Source organism: Oncorhynchus keta, chromosome 13 (assembly GCF_023373465.1).
Source record: "Oncorhynchus keta strain PuntledgeMale-10-30-2019 chromosome 13, Oket_V2, whole genome shotgun sequence".
Taxonomy (NCBI): Eukaryota; Metazoa; Chordata; class Actinopteri; order Salmoniformes; family Salmonidae; genus Oncorhynchus; species Oncorhynchus keta.
Genome location: NC_068433.1, coordinates 45,861,807 through 45,876,847, shown reverse-complemented (window position 1 = coordinate 45,876,847; position 15,041 = coordinate 45,861,807). Strand labels below are relative to the sequence as shown.

General features: G+C 45.0%; 3 protein-coding genes across 7 annotated transcripts in view; 1 reads left to right on the top strand and 2 right to left on the bottom strand.

The window, feature by feature from the left end:
- The window catches only part of LOC118379292 (solute carrier family 41 member 2-like), a 44,468-nt gene extending 43,391 nt beyond the window's left edge, over positions 1–1,077 (bottom strand). The window contains exon 1 of the mRNA XM_035766301.2: positions 836–1,077. The gene's annotated coding sequence lies outside the window, so the exon portion shown is untranslated. The remainder of the gene's footprint in view (positions 1–835) is intronic.
- On the top strand, positions 87–5,942 carry echdc3 (enoyl CoA hydratase domain containing 3). Of its 3 annotated transcripts, none has more exons than XM_052460296.1 (6): positions 87–134; positions 1,932–2,053; positions 2,149–2,246; positions 2,421–2,621; positions 2,683–2,861; positions 5,164–5,942. In XM_052460296.1, exons 2-6 carry the CDS (start codon positions 1,981–1,983, stop codon positions 5,315–5,317), a joined length of 705 nt encoding a protein of 234 aa, XP_052316256.1. In that variant the 5' UTR covers positions 87–134; positions 1,932–1,980; the 3' UTR covers positions 5,318–5,942. The 3 variants fall into 3 exon arrangements, with proteins under 3 accessions (XP_052316256.1, XP_035622197.1, XP_035622196.1); XM_035766304.2 differs by lacking the exon at positions 87–134 and adding an exon at positions 1,317–1,576 and having other exon boundaries at positions 5,168–5,942; XM_035766303.2 differs by lacking the exon at positions 87–134 and adding an exon at positions 1,365–1,576.
- Positions 5,943–7,787: 1,845 nt separating this feature from the next.
- Positions 7,788–15,041, bottom strand: part of LOC118378708 (USP6 N-terminal-like protein) — an 82,677-nt gene continuing 75,423 nt past the window's right edge. For all 3 annotated transcript variants that reach the window (XM_052460292.1, XM_052460295.1, XM_052460293.1), the window contains 3 exons: positions 13,656–13,755; positions 13,221–13,373; positions 7,788–10,756 (listed from right to left, as the gene is read on the bottom strand). In XM_052460292.1, coding sequence (XP_052316252.1) covers positions 9,153–10,756; positions 13,221–13,373; positions 13,656–13,755 — 1,857 coding nt within the window. In that variant the 3' untranslated portion in view covers positions 7,788–9,152. The remainder of the gene's footprint in view (positions 10,757–13,220; positions 13,374–13,655; positions 13,756–15,041) is intronic.

The following is a 15,041-nucleotide window of genomic DNA, read 5'->3' as shown; positions in this document are numbered from 1 at the left end:
CATTTCATTTCAAACATTAGCCTACATTGCTTGTTTTGGTGCTGTTATGTTCAGAACGACCCTGAGGCTAAGGAGGGGAGGAGCTGTCTACACAATGCATGCTGAGTAATAACCCACTATCTGGTTGCTTTCAGGTAGGCCTATTGTATGTCTGTTTGAATGTCTCTAAAACCCTGCACATATATGATATCAAAGTGCATATGTCCTGTCTATGATTTATTTTATTTTAAATGATATAGCATAAACTCTGCTTATGACCAAGTATTGAAACAGTGAAATACATAAGCATCGGTGAATAGTAGGCTGCTGGTTGCTTCGCTGGCCAATGTAATTCAGCACAGCCGTTCTCCTCAGATAAATGGACATTTTGGAAAATGTAGCAAGCTATGCCATTTGAATAGTTCCATAATTTAGCATTGTTTTTACATTGGCTAGGCCCATATGGCATCAGCAACGGCAACAGACGGCTGAGGTGTTGGATCGCCGTATATCTGTCAGTCTAGTCAGAACCAGGCTAAAAGCTCTCACTAAGTTACCTTAAGTCTTGCGTCTTGGTGGATAGATATTTTCTAACAACTTTTAACCACAATTGAATGGGTAGCAAACTGGAAAGCGAAATTGATAAGGAAGTGAAGAATAACTACGTTATCCCGCTTGTAAATATTGTATATATATATATTATTATTTTTTAACCGTCATTACATTTATGTCAAAATGTTCTTCTGGCAAGGCAATCTAGCTACATAAGCATATTGGATGCTAGCGCGAGCTAACATAGCTGGCTAGTACCTCCAAGCTAGCTAAACAAACAGGGGAATAGAACAAAAAACATTACCTATACAGGCGAAATGCGCTGAAAATGAATAACATGTATCAGGAAGTTGATACTAATTTAGTCTGTTTTATCCTCCTTTTTTTGTTCGTGTCCGTGTTTCGGATTTTTCAGAAGGATGCCCGTTTCCTTCTTGACAGCAAGCCCGTCGCGTCACAGCAAAAGTGCCACACAGACTAGTACGCAGGCGCAGAGCACACCTGGTAGGCTACAGTTGCGTTAACCAGGAATTTCTTGAGCAGTGGCGGTTAGTTGTGTCCTTATATAATACATGTAGAACATTTACGTCTCGGACATCAAATAGGCACTGAATCCTATGGTTAGGACCAAGAAATGTGAAATATGAATTCACAAAGTTGGATAGTTTGTGATTTCGCATTGATGCGCTTTTTATAAAACAGCTATTCTGAAATTGTATTGTGTTATGACATAATAAACGCAGTAGTTGCAGTCAATATACAGTTAATTAAGTCATTATCCATTACCCCTTAGGGAAGAATGACAATGTTTCCGTTTTGAGTTCTCACCCCGAAACAGTAGAAGGCGCTATACACCAATGTTGGTGTTCATCCTATGACCCAAATGTTGATGCAAGCACAGTCAAAACATGGCTCAAAATTTGTTTTACCGTGCTGCTAATATTGTCCAACTCAGCAGGTTTACACTTCTAGTTGGGTCAAAGTCACTTTGTACGCAAATTCCGGCGGAGCCATTGACTGTCAGACAGCAAAACAATGGAATAAGGTATGCAAGTTGTCAGCAAACTAACAAAGCTAGTTCGCTACTCTGTCGGTGTTTGATTCCTGTGGGGTCAAAGAACTGCATTTGTCGAGCGCCTCTTCTCAAAATGTGTGCCCATGTCGCGCGAATTGTATAGCAGCTGTCCATTTTGGACACGCGCTTCCATCTCTTCAATGCAAAACGGATCACCTGAAACGTTAATTGGTGTATCTAGCTAACTAACGTTAGTAAGCAGTTAGTCCTATAAAAATCTCACTATTATGCTTCAGATACACAGTGCATTGATCGGTACAGTGCATAGATTTTTGTTCCCCTTCAAATGATTCTTGCTACTGTAACAGTGTAATTACATGTGCAGGAGTATAACCTTGAACAACCCGAAGAAGAGGAATGCCCTGTCTCTGTCCATGCTGGAATCACTAAGAGGCAACATCCTGGCTGACATCGACAGCGACGACCTCAGAGTCATCGTCATATCAGGTAAGATACCACCAGAGTGCTGATCCATGATCAGATGTGCCCCCCTTTGGTCCCCTCTTCATAAACACTGTTGTATTGTGTTATGTGTGTTTCAGCTAAGGGTCCAGTGTTCTCCTCTGGGCATGACCTGAAGGAGCTGACGTCAGCACAGGGCAGAGATTACCACACCAAAGTGTTTCAGGCCTGCTCAGAGGTGTGGTTCACTATTGGACTGTATACAAATATACTGTACACACACAACATCATCATCATCATTACTGGCAATGAGTCAAGTGTGATTGTCCTCCGTAGACTCTGGCTGTGTACATACAGTACACACACACATTCTCATCCACGTACACACTCATTCCTCTTGTTGTTATTGAAGGTTATGACCCTGATACAAGACATTCCTGTGCCTGTGATTGCCATGGTGAATGGGGTTGCCACAGCAGCAGGATGCCAGCTTGTTGCCAGTTGTGACATTGCCGTGGTGACGGAGAAGTCCACCTTCGCCACGCCAGGGGTCAACGTGGGTCTGTTCTGCTCAACACCAGCCGTGGCAATAGGAAGAGCTGTCCCCAAGAAGGTAAACACACACATACACAAACACACTCTGTGTAACACTGATATATTCTGATATTTTACAGGTTGCCATGGAGATGCTGTTCACAGGAAGCCCGATCTCGGCTCAGGATGCTTTGCTGCACGGGCTGGTCAGCAAGGTGGTTCCTGAGGAGCGTCTAGAGCACGAGACGTTAGCCATCGCACGGCGGGTCTGTCAGGCCAGTCGGCCCGTTGTAGCCCTTGGCAAGGCCACCTTCCACAGGTGTGTGTCTCACTCCACAGATGTTTTACCAAACTGTAGCACTCAACCTTCCTCCTACCATGTATTCATTCCCTGTTTGCTACGTTTCAATGTTTTTGTTGGTTTGAGTGGATATCCACTGATACACAGCAAAAGAGTCATTCATTTTCCTCTAGAAAGGTAAACACTATATACACTTGTTACAGGAATTAATTTCCTCTGTTTTAATAACCAATTAAAATGAATCACTCTGTCAATTCATAAGAGTTTGTAAGACCCTTATTGGTATAAAATGGCTAGAGACCAGCCTTTGAAATCAACCAGCTGCGTTTATTCTCGTGAGTACTGCTCATGATACATTTTTACCACAGATTATAAACTGAAAATGACACTGGTAGAAAGGCTGTATAGTTCTCAAGCCTTCCCACATCAGTCTAGAGCCAAGGCCAGCCTGTGTAGATAAGCATTCTAGCCAGTCTGGCGATATAGTTTATTCATTTCTACCAAGGAACAGGCAGTCATTGTTCTAATTCTTGATTATATTTACACACATTATATTCAGTACTAGGATTAAAAGAAAATTCATATATATACAGTAACATAATAGTATTCTGATTAGTACATATACAGAAACATAATAGTATTCTGATTAGTCAGTCCTGATTGAAATGTATACATAATTAGTCATTATTGCTAAAAATTCCCTTAACAACACTACCGTTCAATAGTTTGGGGTCACTTAGAAATGTCCTTGTTTTTGGAAGAAAATCACATTTTTTTTGTCCATTTTAAAATAACATCAACTGATTAGAAAGACAGTGGAGACATTATTAATGTTGTAAATTACTTTTGTAGCTGGAAACAGCTGATTTTTAATGGAATATCTACATAGGCGTACAGAGGCCAATTATCAGTAAACATCACTCCTGTGTTTCAATGGCACGTTGTGTTAGCTAATCTAAGTTTAGCATTTTAAAAAGCTAATTGATCATTTGCAATTATGTTAGCACAGCTGAAAAATGAAAGAAGCAATAAAACTGTCCTTTAGATGAGTTGAATATCTGGAGCATCAGCATTTGTTGGTTCGATTTAAAGGCTCAAAATGTCCAGAAACAAAGTTACATTCTTCCGAAACTTGTCAGTCTATTCTTGTTCTGAGAAATGAAGGCTATTCCATGTGAGAAATTGCCAAGAAACTGTAGTACAACTCTGTGTACTACTTCCTTCACTTCAGAGAACAGCGCAAACGGGCTCTAAACAGATTAGAAAGAGGAGTGGGAGGCCCCTGTGCACAACTGAGCAAGAGGACAAGTACATTAGAATGTCTAGTTTGTGAAACACATGTCTCACAAGTCCTCAATTGGCAGCTTCATTAAATAGTACCCGCAAAACACCAGTTTCAACGTCAACAGTGAAGAGGCTGGCCTTCTATGCAGTTCCTCTGTCCAGTGTCTGTGTTCTTATGCCCATCTTAAACTTTTATTTTTATTGGCCAGTCTGAAATATGGCTTTTTCTTTGCAACTCTGCCTAGAAGGCCAGCATCCCGGAGTTGCCTCTTCACTGTTGACGTTGAGACTGGTGTTTTGCGGGTACTATTTAATGAAGCTACCAGTTGAGGCGTTTGTTTCTCAAACTAGACACTCTAATGTACTTGTCCTCTTTCTCAGTTGTGCACCGTTGCCTTCCACTCGTCTTTCTATTTTGGTTAGAGCCAGTTTGTGCTGTTCTGTGAAGGGAGTAGTACACAGCGTTGTACGAGATCTTCAGTTTCTTGCCAATTTCTCAGATGGAGTTGCCTTAATTTCTCAGAACACGAATAGACTGACGAGTTTCAAAAGAAAGTTATTTGTTTCTGGCCATTTTGAGCCTGTAATCAAACCCAGAAATGCTGATGCTCCAGATACTCAACTAGTCTAAAGGCCGGTTTTATTGCTTCTTTAATTAGAACAACAGTTTTCAGCTGTGCTAACATAATTGCAAAAGGGTTTTCTAATGATCAATTAGCCTTTTAAAATGCTAAACTTGGATTAGCTAACACAATGTGCCATTGAAACACAGGAGTGATGGTTGATGATAATGGCCCTCTGTACGCCTATATAGATATTCCATTAAAAATCAGCCGTTTCGTGATACAATAGTCATTTACAACATTAACACTGTCAACACTGTATTTCTGATCAATTTGATGTTATTTTAATGGGCAATTTTTTCCCCTTTTCTTTCAAAACAAGGACATTCCTAAGAGACCCCAAACTTTTGAACGGTAGTGTACATGTGTAGTTTTATACATAATTGAATCATTTAATTGAATTCCTCTCCCAGACAGATGGCCCAGGGTCGGGATGCGGCCTACGCTATAGCCTCTCGTGTCATGGTGGATAACCTGGCTCTCAGAGACGGACAGGAGGGGATACGGGCCTTCATAGAGAAACGGAAGCCTGTGTGGACAAACAAAGCAGAGAAGGCCCATGATTAGTGATATCTGCTGGGCTGGCCTACCATGGCCTGTGAAGGGTCAGCAGCCTCTGGGCTGGAGAGGGAGCCTGTGGATAGTTGAGGTGTTAAACTTGCCCCCAGTTGGACCTGAACCCATCACAGAACACATGCTCGAGGAGGACATTTTGAAATGAAATCCCTGTTGATTGTTGTCGTGATCAGATGAAGGGATACTGCAGGGCTGTCTTCATGTATGCCCTTAGGAGGGGGTGAGGTGAAGGGTCTTGGAAAGGTAGATACTTGAGATGCACCAATGGTCAAGGGACTCACAGAGGACATCGATTGGGCACTTCTTGTGACATAATGTAAATGTTTAAAGGGGCATTCTGCAGTTGAAACAATTACAAAGCTGCTACTGATTTGGGAAAAAGCTGATGGGATGGGACTGGAGAAATGTAACTACTCTAAAATTCATAGACAGAGGACTGGCCATCCATGAGATACAAATGATATGTTTTGAGGCTATACATTGTTTACAAAGGTGTAAAACAAGCTTATATTTGTATTTCTGATGGGGTAATAAGTCATGAACTTAAGCTCATGAGCAATGTATTAAGTTTTATTCTTCAAAAATCAATGGGTATATAAAGTGCATTCGGAAAGTATTCAGACTCCTTGACTTTTTGTGGTCCTTCTGTAGCTCAGTTGGTAGAGCATGGCGCTTGTAACGCCAGGGTAGTGGGTTCGATTCCCGCGACCACCCATACGTAGAATGTATGCACACATGACTGTAAGTCGCTTTGGATAAAAGCGTCTGCTAAATGGCATATTATTATATTATTTATTATTTTTCCAAATTTTGTTACGTAACAGCCTTATTCTAAAATGGATTTAAAAAGTCTTCCCCCTCAATCTACACACAATAACACATAATGACAAATAAAAACAGGTTAGCATTTTTTGCAAATGTATAATAAAAAAAGAAAATAATTATGACATTTACATAAGTATTTAGACCTTTTACTCAGAACTTTATTGAAGCACCATTAGCAGCGATTACAGTCTCAAGTCTTCTTGGGCATGACGCTACAAGCTTAGTGTAACAGATGTATATCGTACTCTCCTTGCGTTGTGTTTTCTCAAAGTAAATCACTTCAGCCAGTGGTCCCGGTTGAGCATCATTTATTTCTGCCGTTGTTAAATGGGAAACAGCACGTTAGTTGTTCCGGGCTTAACGATATTGATGGCTGTCGATGGCAACATGTGTTAGCAGTGGGCTTATGTGACCATTACATCGGTGTATGCTCACTAACACACTTATTTACAGCAATCATATGCCAAAGCACATCCCAGAAAGCCCCTCAATCCCTAACAGGTACCATATACCCACACATGTATAAATCAGTAACGTACAGCAAACTTGTACACATTGTAAAATAGAAAACAGTATTCAGATAGTGACCATTTTCATACTGGGAAGACCTGACATTCGCGATCTCCCCCTATCTGCAAGCGGGGCCAATCACAACCCACCTTATTGTCATCAGAGTTGAACTAACCAATAAGAATGCTTGAACATTAAATACACATTTCTTTAGAGGTTAGTGGAAACATAACCAACCCTGTTACATTAGCACACTTGTATTTGGGGTGTTTCTCTGGAGCAGGTTTTCATCAAGGATCTCACTACTTTGCTCTGTTCAGCTTTCCCTCAAGCCTGACTAGTCTAGCCTGACTAGTCTCCCAGTGCCACTGAAAAACATCCCCACACATTGATGCTGCCGCCAACATGCTTCACCGTAGGGATGGTGCCAGTATTCCTCCAGACGTGATGCTTGGACTTCAAGCCAAAGAGTTAAATCTTGGTTTCATCAGACCAGAGAAACCTGTTTCTCATGGTGCCTATTGGCAAACTCCAAGCGGACTGTCATGTGCCTTTTACTGAGGAGTGGCTTCCGTCTGGCCACTCTACCATAAAGGCCTGATTGGTGGAGTGGTGCAGAGATGGTTGTCCCATCTCCACAGAAGAACTCTGGAGCTCTGTCAGAATGACCATCGAGTTCTTGGCCACCTCCCTGACCAAGGCCCTTCTCCCCCGATTGCTCAGTTTAGCTTCCAAGGCTTCTTGGTAGTTCATAATTCGGGAGCCCACTGTGTTCTCGGGGACCTTCAACGCTGCAGACATCTTTTGGTACCCTTCCCCAGAACTGTGCCTCAACACAATCCTGCCTCTACAGACAATTCCTTCGACCTCATGGCTTTTTGTTTTTGTTTTTTTGTTTTAGAAGAGGGTGCAATTAGTTTCTCCACTAGAGGGTAGTATTTCCTTAAGTATCAGCAGATGAATAATGTTGGCACACGCTATCCCCTTTTCCAGGGATATAAATCACTAGCCAGTATCCGGAGTGAGCTTTGTGATCCATGCATGTAGAATATGTACGAAGACACTTCACTGATGTATGAAGGGAATAGCAATAACCATTCTTACAGAAATAAATCTAGACACATGATCAGAAATGCACACCCCAATTTGTTTTATTAAGTAAAGAAAAGTCTCTGAAGAATGACCTGAAACTATTTTGCAATTAATTATTTACAACAACAAAAAAAGGAATGACTTATTTGCACGTTCAAATAATAACAGTATAATTATAACCGTTTTGAGAACGATAAGCATTGTATCAAAAAGTACAGAGTTGAGAATCAGCAATAAAAGGGGAGGTGGTTGAATATGTATTCAAATGTGTGACGTCACACTACAAAGTAGTATGTATAGAAGTCAGTAAGTGTTGATGTGTGTATATGGAATGATTTAATATGTAAGTGCTGGTAACTGAACAGCAGTGAATGTGACTGCTGAAAATACAAGACATGAGTTGGCAATGAAAGCATATTGCGGCTTAGTAAGTACTTCAATACCAGTACACATTCCCCCTCTATAGAAACCTATTGCAGCTAGCTGACACCTACTGTGTGGTGATGAAAATACTGTACTGTTAATATGCAGTTAATGTTCATGTCAACTATTCAGGGGGAAGTAAATCGTACATTATTTCAGGGGAGAAAGGGGGTGCTTTTTTTCTACAGACGACAAAACAGTTCACTGTTGATAGATTTTACAGTCTCAATATGGGGTATAAAGCAGACACTGGCCTCGATACACAAACATACTGTACACACTATTTGGGTTACAGAAATGCTTTGCAATGACTAGAAATGAGTGGTCGCTAAACTGAGCGACGACAGAATAATCTCAATGAAAAAATAAAGTTTTAAAAACCGTCGTTATACAGTGGAGGTGCTTCAAAATTGAAATTATATATTTTCGACAAGGATTTTAATTGTCACTGTTCCGTAATTCTATTATGTGACGTAGCTTTGTTTCTTCTCTCTGAAAAATACGATATTCACAAGCATATAGAGTAAATTGACCTCTAAAGTAGATATTTTGGAAGCAACTCATAAAAAAGAAAAAATCGAATCACTGAGTTTGTCTCGCCAGGAGAAGTGTCCCCTGCTACTCAGAACTTTTCAATAACTCAGCATATAAACAAAACATCATTTACTGTACATGTTTCAACTCTAAAAGATAGATATACATATATACTTTAAAACTCCTGTCATTAATGATTTAACATCCGAAAAAATTAAATAATCAATCTTCAGTGGGTTTTTAAAAGGGATCCATAAAAACATCAGAAGCTGGTATACTGCAGCATTCACGATGCAGTATGACTTTATGGGTCAGAACGTCACATATAAAGCACAAACAGACCAAACTAAAACCCCTTAACCCCAGTAGGACTACCGCTGGTCTCTGCTGCCACAGTGTCAGTGACTACACCTCAGTGTCTTTCCATCCCGCTCTCCTCCTCTCACAGTAACATAGACTCCTGCATGGTGAACGCCTCTGGTGCGTGCCTGTAGTGTGGTCCTCCGAACAGCGGGGGGAGCTGCTGCCTCATGGTGGGCTGTTGCTGCTGCTCGTGGAACTGTGTCCTGTAGTGAGCCAGGCCGTCAGGGAAGGTGAACTCCTGCACGGGGGACATCTGGGCCCTCTGGAAGCTGGGGGAGCGGGGAACACCTCCAGGGGCACGTGACATGTCACCACCTTCCTGCTGCCTCCACGGCTGCACCTCCGCTGCCCCTCCCCGGCCTGGCCCCTCGGGCAGGTAGGGCGGGGTCTGCTCCCCTCTCCTGCGCCCCTCGTACCTGTTATAGTCAACAGGAGGGTACACCGGATAGGTGGCTGCAGTGGAGGTGAGCCGTGTGGGCTGACGCAGATATGTGGAGGCGTTACTACCAGGGCTGTCCAGCTGCTGTATGGTGCGGGGGGACTGGGCTGAGCTGGGAGGCTGCCTGTGGGTGGTGGCATAGGAGTTGTTCATGAGGGCCTTCTCCGGAGAGTGGCTGGGCCGCTGGGTGGTGACGTACGCCCTCTCCCCATACATCAGACCCATAGGTGGGGTGCCTCGGGAGGGCGGGGGGCCGTAGTGCCTGTCCTCTCCCAGTCCCCTCTGCTCAAGGCTCACACTGTACGGAGGGTAGTGGAGTGGCACCATAGCAGGCCGAGCGGGGGAGTACTGCTGGGGGGGTGTGTGGTACTGGCTCTGGCCGTTGGGGTGGACATAGGGTTTACCCCCCGCAGGGCTGTTGAGGGACAGGGCAGTGGGGATGGGGTGTTTGGCCTGCCTACCCACTGGTCCTATGGAGACCATGCTCCCTTGCAGGCTGGGGGTGTGGGTGGGGGGTAAGGACGGTGTCTCGCTGCGCCTCATCTGCGACGGTGGCCTGTCTAGCTCCAGAACCTCCACAAAGTCCTGCTCTGCCCCCCCGGGAACGTTGTCGTACTGAGAGGCGTTGGAGCCACGGTTGGAGCCTGGGATCAAGCCCCTGGAGCGGGGCCGGGGGTTGAGCAGCAGGGTGTCATCAGGGCTGGAGGAGGGCTGGATCTCCCTGGCCGCCGCTGCCTTGGCCGCCTCCAGCTTGGTCTCGGAGGGCTTGACCCAGCGCGGGGCGATGTCTTTACGGGAGCTGCTGGAGGCGGCATTAGAGTTGTGGTTGGCCGTGGCGTGGTTCTGAGGATTCCCTCTGTCCACCACTTTTGTAGGAGGGTTGGGGTGTGGCGAGGGAGAGGGCGCCGGGGACGGTGTAGGTGTGAACCCTCTCTCTGGGGTAGCAAAGGTGGGGGCGGAGGGCTGTTTGCAGTGGGGGTCTAGGTGGACGGAGTTCTCTCCAGACCCCCGTGATCTGGCCTCCCTCTTCTCAGCCTTGTGCTGCCGGACCAGCTTCTCCAAGGAGTCCCTGCGCGCCCGGCTGGGGGGTCGGCTGTCCCGCTGGCGCTCGGGGGAGGGGCTAGGCGCTTTTGGGGGCCCGGCCGGCTGGGCGTGGCTCTGACCATTCGCCACGTGGTTCTGGTTCACAGCTGGCTCTGGGGGAAGCTGCCCAAGAAGCTTCTTGGGATACTCGTCCTCTTTACCTGCACAGATACAACAGACAGAAGGTTAGAGCACCTGGAGGGGAACACAAAACGGAAAAGGCATGTTTTCAAACGATGAATATTAAAAAAAGGGCAATATGGATTCATGCAACATCACTGCCGACGGGGGGCGAAAATAAAGAGAGAATTACATTCACCACAACACTGAATAATCACGTCTCCACAGGCGAGAAACCAACCAAGGACATAACAAAACACAACATCTGAAATATATATCTGACATTCAATACCCAGAGTGCGAGCCAGAGGCGTCCAATTAGGAAGTGCCATTCAAACGTGTAGACTGAAATAATATACGTTTTCACTCAGTTTCATTAAAATGTACTTAGCTGCAGCAGCAGGCCGACCTCAAAAGGTCAGACTGAAATGAGCTAACAGACTGTCCTTAAAGACTTGTAAGAAGTAAAGTAGGAAACATGGCTGAGTTAGCACTTAAGGACTAAAACCATAAATATATCAACTCCATGCAGTTTTAAACTCTATTACTGGAGTATATTATTACAACTACATAATCGTATCTACCAGTGCCAGGAAAATAAAGTGCAGTACAGGTGACACAGATATACAGAGAAACAGACAGTGAAGGTGGGACACTGGATGTGTTGGCCTCTGGTAGGAACAGTGTGTCCACAATCACCATAGAAACCAGGAGACACGAGCTGGAGAAGAGGAAGTGATGTGACAGGACCGGGAAGTGTGGTGAGTTTGAACCAGGAAGTGCTATCACTGACCGGTATTGAATCCACAAGCTAAAGTGGCTCTCCGTTGTGTAAGAAAGTGTCCCATTTCCCTGTCCTTAGACTGAATGGGTGAAAACAATATGGAGAAACTCTGCCTGTAAGTCACAGCATCCATCACTCCTACGCAGCTTCCTGTCCTTCTCTACCATCCCTTAGAACCACTGATCTGAAAAGCCTGGACAAGGGAAATAATGGCGCTTTGGTTCGGGATAAAGGAAAGGAGACAAGAAGCGGAAGCATTCAAATGTATTGGGACACAGCCGAGATCAGTGCTTTATTGCTCTCACCCATCCAGTCTTCTCAGTTTGGACTCAGGAGAGGAAGCCACTTGAGAGTATTGAGGATTCACCCAGGAAATGTGTTCATTGACACAGGTGCTTTAGGGTTTCCAAGTTAAGTGTAGGACGCAGTCTCCACCCCACAATCAAACGTAAAACACAGACAACAACCTATTCAAACGTTTGTTTAGCCTCTCATTAAAAACCTCATCCAACAATTTAACCGTCAAAGTTAGAAGAGTTTTGGCTTCCGAATCTCCATTTCTCAACATGACATGTGGCTGGTTCACGAGTAGCAGATGGGTTGAAGATGAGCTCCGAGTGCCGCAGTCGAGCATAAAGCCTCCTCTGTTAGATCATACTTATTATCATGTCACCAGGAAGAGAAAATGGCTCTCTCACTGTGTGTGTGTGTGTGTGTGTGTGTGTGTGTGTGTGTGTGTGTGTGTGTGTGTGTGTGTGTGTGCGCACACACCCAGGGTGGTAGGATGCCACACTACAATAGGACATTCGGTGGTTAAGCCATTATGTAGCCTACAATGTTGAGCGGTGACCAGTCAAAGCTTTAGGCGAGATGCATCTTACTAACTGAAAGTAGTGACTCAAAGTATCGTATTATCTAAAGTGGGAGCTTAAATGGTTACTACTCTACTGATAATGACCATCTGCAGTGCCTCGCTAAAAGCAGTCAGAGACAATGAGCGTGGTAGTAATAGAGGAGGATAATCCCTCCACTACAAGACTCCAAGGTAGCTTTACCAATAGTAGCCTGGCCTGAGTTGCAGTAGCTACTGCACAAGATTGCGGTACCATTGGGAGAATGTTCTGTAAGAGAAGCCCAGGGCCGCTGAACAGACAGGCGACAGACAGACAGACGGAAAACGGAGGGACTGACAGAGGGAGGGAGGGATGGACAGATGATGAAACAGGGGAACACCAGTCAGGATAGCCCACCGGTTACTGTCGTAGGAGGGGATGTGGCCCCCACTCCCACCCACACTTTTGTAGGCTGGGCCGAACCATTGGGAGAAGAGGGAGAAGAGGCAGATTAAGCAAGAGACAGAAAGCAAGATGAGACACAGACTGCTATCACTAATTACTACTACCACTGGTAATACTATTACACAGCAGCCAGCAGGAGAGGTGTGTGTGTGTGTGTGTGTGTGTGTGTGTGTGTGTGTGTGTGTGTGTGTGTGTGTGTGTGTGTGTGTGTGTGTGTGTGTGTGTGTGTGTGTGAGAGAGAGAGAACTGGAACTGTGTGGTTGAGGGTGAATGTAAGTGAAGTAACATATGCAGGGTGATACATCCGTGTGTGTGTTGATATTTTGAGCTTGTGTGTGGCAGTTGTCTAATCTGCGTGTGTGTGACAAATGTATAGCCTACTGTAATCAGTGTGTATGAGATGTGTGGGGGGCAGAAGGCTACCTGGTGCGGCCAGCTCCAGTTTGGACCTCCTTAGCTCCACCATGTTGTTCTGCAGCTGCTCAATCACAAAGTCATCCTCAAAGAAGAAGTCCTTGGCCAGAGTCACCTGCAGAAACTCAACCAGATCCTCCATAGACAGCTTCAACAGGTGCTCTGCAAACACACACACACACACACACACACACACACACACACACACACACACACACACACACACACACACACACACACACACACACACACACACACACACACACACACACACACACACACACACACACACACACACACTGTGAGAACACTTTCTCCTGTGCAGTTTGAGGACAGTCACAGATCTTAGAGGTTAGCGGAGGTGGTGCAGTGAAGCAACTTCGCCTGGTGGCGCACAGACAACCACGTGGTCACAATAGCACAATCCTACTGTTCTGGTCTTACTCTTGTGCAGTTTGAGGACCGTGTAGGACATGGCGGTCAGAACTCTCTCTCCCTCCAGGATATAGATGTCCCAGATCCGCAGGGTCAGGGTGAAGGGGGTCTGAGGGAGAGAGACAGAGAGGAAGAAAGATAATGAAGGAGAGAGAAAGAGATAGGGAGAGTGAATGATACAGCCAGAAAAGAGAAGACACCTGCAGTAGGCATGGTGTTATAATGACTGATGCTTTACAAAGACACATTTTAAAAAAGCTGCAGGCCTAAAGGATACAGAGGGAAGGGGATGTGATTCAGACACTCACCCTGACTAACATTCTGATACAGAGGGAAGGGGATGTGATTCAGCCACTCACCCTGACTAACATTCTGATACAGAGGGAAGATATGTGATTCAGACACTCACCCTGACTAACATTCTGATACAGAGGGAAGAGATGTGATTCAGACACTCACCCTGACTAACATTCTGATACAGAGGGAAGAGATGTGATTCAGACACTCACCCTGTCTAACATTCTGATACAGAGGGAAGGGGATGTGATTCAGACACTCACCCTGACTAACATTCTGATACAGAGGGAAGGGGATGTGATTCAGACACTCACCCTGACTAACATTCTGATACAGAGGGAAGGGGATGTGATTCAGACACTCACCCTGACTAACATTCTGATACAGAGGGAAGGGGATGTGATTCAGACACTCACCCTGACTAACATTCTGATACAGAGGAAGGGGATGTGATTCAGACACTCACCCTGACTAACATTCTGATACAGAGGGAAGGGGATGTGATTCAGACACTCACCCTGACTAACATTCTGATACAGAGGGAAGAGATGTGATTCAGACACTCACCCTGACTAACATTCTGATACAGAGGGAAGAGATGTGATTCAGACACTCACCCTGTCTAACATTCTGATACAGAGGGAAGGGGATGTGATTCAGCCACTCACCCTGTCTAACATTCTGATACAGAGGGAAGAGATGTGATTCAGACACTCACCCTGTCTAACATTCTGATACAGAGGGAAGGGGATGTGATTCAGACACTCACCCTGACTAACATTCTGATACAGAGGGAAGGGGATGTGATTCAGCCACTCACCCTGACTAACATTCTGATACAGAGGGAAGGGGATGTGATTCAGACACTCACCCTGACTAACATTCTGATACAGAGGGAAGGGGATGTGATTCAGACACTCACCCTGACTAACATTCTGATACAGAGGGAAGGGGATGTGATTCAGCCACTCACCCTGACTAACATTCTGATACAGAGGAAGGGGATGTGATTCGGCCACTCACCCTGACTAACATTCTGATACAGAGGAAGAGATGTGATTCAGACACTCACCCTGTCTAACATTCTGATACAGAGGG